General features: G+C 46.6%; 1 protein-coding gene across 1 annotated transcript in view; it reads right to left on the minus strand.

Moving 5' to 3' along the window:
• Positions 1-7,639, minus strand: part of camkmt (calmodulin-lysine N-methyltransferase) — a 49,154-nt gene that overhangs the window by 15,332 nt on the left and 26,183 nt on the right. The window contains 1 exon segment of the mRNA XM_008321626.3: positions 149-209. Coding sequence (XP_008319848.1) covers positions 149-209 — 61 coding nt within the window.

Consider the following 7,639-nt stretch of genomic DNA (forward strand, 5'->3'; position numbering starts at 1 on the left):
AGAGGTGGAGAGACCACAGGCACTGGGTCACGGTTCTGAACGAACCGCTCCAACCCGGTTCTACAGTGTAGCTGTTAGCACACCTGCCTTACATGCAGTAGGTCCTGGGTTCGAGTCCCAGCGGGACCACAGAGTCGGTCCGACTCACCTGAACATGTGAGGGTTCTTCAGGCAGTAATGGGCCAGGACCTCCTCTGAGGGCCACACACCTGAAACACACACACACGTTCACTCTGTTAGTGGTACAGTACAGTACAGTACAGTACAGAACGGTACAGTACGGTACGGTTGGCTCAGATATTATGGGATGTTTCTGTGTTTGAGATGGAAGAACTCTTGTGTGCCGTCAGTCTGTACTAAATCTATGCAACACACACTCTTTTTTACTCAGAGCAGTGTCTACTGGTGTGTGTGTGTGTGTGTGTGTGTGTGAGAGAGAGAGAGAGAGAGAGAGAGTGTGTGACACAAGGGTCCAGTGGGTGATAATCACAGTGTGCAGGCCTGTCTGTCTTATCACCGACTGTCAGCCCTGCTCCTTCTGTGGATGCCATACACACACACACAACACCGATATACACACACACACACACACACACACACACACACACACACACAGTGTGTTGGCAGTGGAAGAAGTAAACATTGATTTGAATAAAAAGTTCAGCCCTTTTTTGTATGTGTGTGTGTGTGTGTAGCTGTTTGTGTTTGTGCACGTGTGAGTCAGTGTCGATGTGTGTGTGTGTGTGTGTGTGTGTGTGTCTGTTGTTAAGCTGTTGAGAAACATGAAGAGAGAAGAGTGAAAATGTAACGAAGGGTGAGGGAGGCAGGGAGACTGAAATGGGTGAGGTGAGGAGAGGAGTAGGGGGAGAAAAGGTGGGAGTCACTACAATAAGCAGCTTACAGACACCGTCTCTTCACCTCGTAGGGCAGACATCTCCCCCCCCTCCCTCCCTCCCTGCCTCACCCTCTCTTCCACTTTCCTCCCGCTCCAGTTCACCAAGATCCGCTGAAGCAGGAAGGATTTAATAATGTCTATTGATAAAGTGTCCGACTATTTTTTCACCATTAGAAACAGACCCACACACACACTCACACCCACACACACACTCACACACACACACACACTCTGTACAGTTACAGTGTTTAACAAGTTAAATCCTCCTCCGTCTCTGACTGTTAGAGTCAAACCAAACTAAGGTTCGCGTCCAGGTTTTTACACCAGTCTGAGTGGGAAATGATGATGAACGATGACAACACACTGACAGCGGTGACACCTGACACTCCTGTCTGAGGGGAGATGAACAGTAGAGGGCAGTAACGTGACATTGAAACTGTCTGTGACCCAGATGGAGACGCAAAACAAAAGAAGAACCCGGAGGAGTGGTCTCAGGTCTGAGGTTTGACCCACGATGATCAGAGATAAAATAAAAATAAAAATAAAAATAAAAATAAAAATAAAAATAAAAATAAAAATAAAAAAGAATTAATTAATTAATTAGAAATAAAAAAAAAATAAAAAATAAAAAATAAAAAATAAAAAATAAAATATAAAAATATTAAAATTAAAATTAAAATTAAAATTAAAAATTAAAAAAGTTAAAAAAAATTAAAAAATTTAAAAAAAAAAAAAATTAAAAGAGGTCAAACAAAAACAAATACAGAAGTAGAATACAAAAGGTACAGAATATCTGAGTGTCTAACTGTCAATAAACAGCCAATCATAACTCATCTGACTGTGATGTCATCAGGCTGGTCTGTGTGTGTGTGTGTGTGTGTTACAGACAAAGCTTTGTAAAGCATATGTGATTGTTAATCCCTTAACTCCAATTTTGTTAATAGTCTAGGGAGACAGGAAATCTCCCCTCCTTTGATCTCTGTGTGTGTGTGTGTGTGTGTGTGAGGGATCAGGACTAGAGCCGATGACTCTGACTGAGGATAATGAAATTATTTCTCACCTACAATTACTCAGATTAGAAATGGAAGCAGTGTTTTTGGCTTCACCGCGTGTGTGTGTGTGTGTGTGAATAAATGCGGAGGACCACTGGTCAAGAGTTGAAGTTATCACCAAAAATAAACCACTAGGACTGAATGTTGGCAGACAGAACGGTCTGAAAGACCCAGACCCAGAGAGAAGGTCCCAGCACCGAGTCCAACGAGTCTGAGCTCCAGGTCGGTGAGGGAGAAGAGGAGAGAGGAGAACGAGGAGCAAGTGGAGAACAGACAAGGAGGTGAGGACAGGAAAAATGCACTGAGCAGGAGAAGGGAGCGAGAGGAGGAGTCAAGATGGGGTTAAGTGGACCACGATGTTCCTACACACACACACACACACACACACACACACGTCATTACCACGTACTGAGATACACTAAAACACACTTCTGTTATTATCTAAATACACACACAGACACACACACGGCCCAGAGTGTCTCTCTGTGTGTGTGTCTGTGTGTGTGTGTGTGTGTGCGTCTCCATCGATGATCCGTCTCCACAGTTAGCGAGGCCTCAGATAATTCCTAAGCCTCCTCCATGGTCGATCCAATCAGGGATAAGGCCGTGGGTTAGACATGATCAACTGACAATCTGTCCTCTCATACGGCTACTTTAGAGCAGCCTGGGATTAGGAGGAGCAGCACAGACCGACGACACGCGCTCCTCCAGAGGTGAGAGAGAGCGAGAGAGAGAGACTGAGGGCGAGAGACCTACAGAGAGACTGATGGTTTTCCATGAGGAATTCAGGTTTAACGTCTGGATCAACCTGAGTTTCTGTCGGAGCTGCTGGATTTGGACAAAAGATTTCTTTAAAATTTAGAAATAAAAACAATAACTCCTTCAAACGGACAGTTTTAGAGTTCTAGATGTGGACCAGGGTCAGGGTCAGGGTCAGGACCAGATTCAACTGGACCCAGAAATACCAGCAGCAGCTGAATATTTCTGCCACAAAGTCGACTAATAGTTAGCCTTCAGATAAAGAAGGACCAAAATGAAGAGCACGGCAGGTGAAATGATGAAGGAGACCAGTGGTTGAACCACCTCTGGTACCGTCACCCCTGGTACTGTCACCCCTGGTACCGTCAGCACTGGTACTGTCACCCCTGGTACTGTCACCTCTGGTACTGTCAGCACTGGTACTGTCACCCCTGGTACTGTCACCCCTGGTACTGTCCCCTCTGGTACTGTCAGCACTGGTACTGTCACCTCTGGTACCGTCAGCACTGGTACCGTCAGCACTGGTACTGTCACCTCTGGTACTGTCAGCACTGGTACTGTCACCCCTGGTACTGTCAGCACTGGTACCGTCACCCCTGGTACTGTCACCCCTGGTACTGTCAGCACTGGTACTGTCACCTCTGGTACTGTCACTACTGTTTGGTCATCAGTCAGTTGACACAAAACGTGCTAATAAAAGTTAATAATAATAATGATACTGAGAGCTGCCTGTGTCACTCAGCTGTCCCAGCCGCCCCTGAACGCAGCGTTTCCTCCTCCTCTCTATTCAGCCTCGGCCAGAGGAGCAGGCAGTGTGAGATAAGCATCGACATTCTCGCCAACAGAGTCTGCCTCCGAGACACTCCTGATCCCTTTTTCCATTGGAATAGGCTCATTTTGACGTGCACTCTCGTGCACACGCAGACACTCAGGCGCTCACACACCGACACACCGTCGGAGGACGGTGTGGAGCTTCGATAAGCCTTCACTCTCTCTCTCTCTCTCTCTGTGTCTCTTCTGACTCATGGTTTTGGATTAGGCAGAGTATAATGAGAGCAGGGGGCTATCTGCCCACCACGCCTGCACCGTGGCCCCCCGCTCCTCTCTGAGGGGCTGGGACCAATCTTTACTCTGCTATTTATCCCCCTCCTTTGATAGCTTACTTATCTGCTGCGAAATGTCAGGGATGACTGCATGTCTAACTGCCTAGAACTGTCTGCTGCTCCTGCTCTCTGTCTGTCTGACTGACTGACTGTCTGACTGAATGTCTGACTGACTGTCTGACTGAATGTCTGACTGACTGTCTGACTGACTGACCCGACTCACTGACTTGACTGTTTCTGGTTTTGTCTCTACAAGGCCAGCAGAGAAAGAAGAAGAACAGAGGCGGATCCTAATTTTCTGACGCGACCCGTGATCCTGTCTTTGTGAAAAATAATTAAAAAGACGGTTCCGGGAGAAAAAACAGTTCCAGATTCATTTTCCACTCATTGTCCGACAGTTTCACGGCTCAGAGGAAATATCTGCAGAGTGAAAAATCAAATCTCCCCACAACAGAGAAAAGGTCAAACACTGTGTTTTGATTGGCCCGTTGGTGCCCATGTTTTCCTCACCTCCCACCTCACTGCATCGTACTGGAAGGGAAGGGGGGTAGCGGGGGGGTCGAAACACACAGCTCTCTGTTTGTGCCGTACTGTGTTTGCTTGACCTTTGACCCCTGCTCTCTTTTTGCAGGACAAACATCACAAATTAGTCCAAAAACAAACAAAGTCAGGCAGGAATATTCAGAAAGAAAAGCGCGGTGGCTCATCAGCGATCTTCAGTTCTTCTTCCTGGTCCAGGCTGAGGTCTCAGCTTCCATCATGGACTCAGAACCAAATCTTCTCTGGTGGACACTCAGGTGACGGACAGCTCATGGTCAGAAGTCCACAGAGGACCTCCTGTCCTGAGGTCATGATGTTTCCCTTCACTTCCTCATCAGAGACTAATGTTTTTTTCATATGAATTTATTACTTTGAAGTTTCACCAACATTGTTTGTTTTTTTGTGTGTGTGTTTGTGTGAACAGACACTGATTATCAAGTCAAGGAGCGGGGGCTGATTGGACACCACGACATGTTACTACGGTCAGGCATCGAGACAGAAATTGGGGAGGGGGGTGGGGAGGGGGGTGAGGGCGTCAGAAATCACATCCACAGCTACAGGACATCCAGGACTCACTCTGCTGCAACAACTGCAACTGATGCCTTAAACATGAGCCCAGATTTCCCATCTGGTTGAAGAGGTGCAGTGGGAGGACGAGAGGAGAGACAAATAGAGGAAGGGGGAGGTTTGTGAGGGCGGCAGGGGTGAGCGGCGGGGGGGGGGGGGGGTTGGGGGGGAAGGTGAGGGAGGCAGAGACTAAAGGCTGAGTATGTGAAGGGACTCAGGGAGAGAGAGAGAGGAGAAACAGGTGCAAACTTGTGGCTAAAATACAGTATTGTCCTTTCAAAGTAAACTGAACTATATGAATTCCAGCGATATTGACCCGTGTTATATCTCACTTAGAAATATATTGATATACAGTCAAATAACAAGATATCACTCAGCCCTAGTTCAACCAAGTCTTTCAAACTGAGTACAGTAGTGCTGTGATTCTACACAGCCTTTAGTGATGACAAGCACTTAACCCTGCTGCAGCTTTAAAAGTACTAGAGATGAAGTTTAGGTTCAACAATTATAAACTAGTAACATTTAAAAAAGCAATCTCTTGGTTTGAGTGTCAAACGATGGATTGTTTCTTTTTTTTGTTTTTACTGCAGTTAAACTGTGTTGTCGCATCATGCATGTATAAATGGTGATTTCTTTAATGGTGGAAAAGCACATTCTATTCTTTGTACATCTTGGTCTTGGTAAATCCAGACACAGATTCTAATCTTTCGGTTGTTTGTTCTTCATAATGCTTTTCATTTTGAAAGGCAGTGGATTAGAGTGAAGCCATCTCATTCCAAGTGTTTCTGCTTTCATGGTTTGATTGAGATGCAATAAAGTAAATGAAAAGGCTCATTACAAGCCATGCACATTATGCTGTTGAACTTAAACTTAATAGGTCAAAACGTGCATTAAAAGCTGAACACATACAAGGGGACCGTTTGCCAAAATGACTCGACTCATTCCTCGTCTCCCCCCCATCAGCCTCACCCCCACAGTTAGCTGTGCTGCCATGTTGGAATTGAGTGGCATTCTGTAGAAAGGCTTCTAGCTGAGCTTAACTGCATTACAGGGGCAGTTAATATAGTCTGAGAGTGTGAGGGGGGAAGAGGGGGGGGGGGGGGGTTGTGCTTGTTGGGTGGGAAAAGGAGGGGGAGAAAAAAAAAGTGCTTCTCTGTGAACTGTCAATTGAAATGCACTAATCACAGTGAAAGCTCAGGACAAAGTGCATTCACCGACGCCAATAATGGAGAAAACCCCAGGGGCAACAACAGACCACTTAGCTTCATCTAACTGCCTCTCTACCTGAGCTGCTCTCTGTACCTCAGTGCTGCAGGCACACTCCTCCAAGATTACACCTTCCACGGAACCTGAGAACCAGGAAGAAGCAGTCGGGGTGGGCCGCGGGGGGGAGGGAGGGGGGGAGGCAACACACACCTGCGCTGGAACAGGGCGGAGAACGCTGAGGTCAGAGGTCAAGTTCTGATGGAACTGAGCACATGAAGTCAGGATGTTTGGAGGAAGTGATTTGATCCTTACAAGTGTACACATTAAAACAAGTCTGTGGAGGAGATGATGAAGATGATGAAGATGAAGATGATGAAGAAGGAGAAGACAGCGTGTGAACTGGGTCTGAACTCATCCACTGTCAGAACTTCCAGGTTGGACCGTTATCGTCCACATAAAGGCAGAGCAGCAGCACTGCAGGGAGCTCAGGTCCAAACACTGACCTGACCCCCCCCAGGAAGAGCGCCTTCTACTGGATCACACGGTAACTGCAGCCTGAGGCCAAACAATTGTTGTTGTCTGACGGATGTGAGAGAGTCCTCTGACTCTGAACATGAACCAGAGACCATGAACCAGAGACCATGAACCGGAGACCATGAACTAGAGACGACGAACCAGAGACCATGAACCAGAGACCATGAACTAGAGACGACGAACCAGAGACCATGAACCAGAGACCATGAACTAGAGAAACTGCAGCATGAGGCCAAACAATTGTTGTTGTCTGACGGATGTGAGAGAGTCCTCTGACTCTGAACATGAACCAGAGACCATGAACCAGAGACCATGAACCAGAGACCATGAACTAGAGACGACGAACCAGAGACCATGAACCAGAGACCATGAACTAGAGACGACGAACCAGAGACCATGAACCAGAGACCATGAACTAGAGACGACGAACCAGAGACCATGAACCAGAGACCATGAACTAGAGACGACGAACCAGAGACCATGAACCAGAGACCATGAACTAGAGACGACGAACCAGAGACCATGAACCAGAGACCATGAACTAGAGACGACGAACCAGAGACCATGAACCAGAGACCATGAACTAGAGACGACGAACCAGAGACCATGAACCAGAGACCATGAACTAGAGACGACGAACCAGAGACCATGAACCAGAGACCATGAACTAGAGACGACGAACCAGAGACCATGAACCAGAGACCATGAACTAGAGACGTTGTACCAGTGACACCAGACATCTTTTACACTGGTACCAGTTTGAAAACCAGAACACACAAATCCTGCCATCACTGCTACAAATAAATAAATAACTCTTCATCTTATTTCATCAACTTTAAAAGTTTTAAAGGTTTTAGCCGAGTTGGTTTTCAAATAGTTTTTTGTTGTTTGTTTTTTTTTTCAAAAAAAGGAAATAAATAAAAGCCAGAGTGACAGAAGAGTGTGCACTGACATCCCTACCTCACCCCCCCCCCTCCCTCCCC

This window comes from Cynoglossus semilaevis, chromosome 12 (assembly GCF_000523025.1).
Source record: "Cynoglossus semilaevis isolate Cse_v1.0 chromosome 12, Cse_v1.0, whole genome shotgun sequence".
In the NCBI taxonomy this organism is placed as follows: Eukaryota; Metazoa; Chordata; class Actinopteri; order Pleuronectiformes; family Cynoglossidae; genus Cynoglossus; species Cynoglossus semilaevis.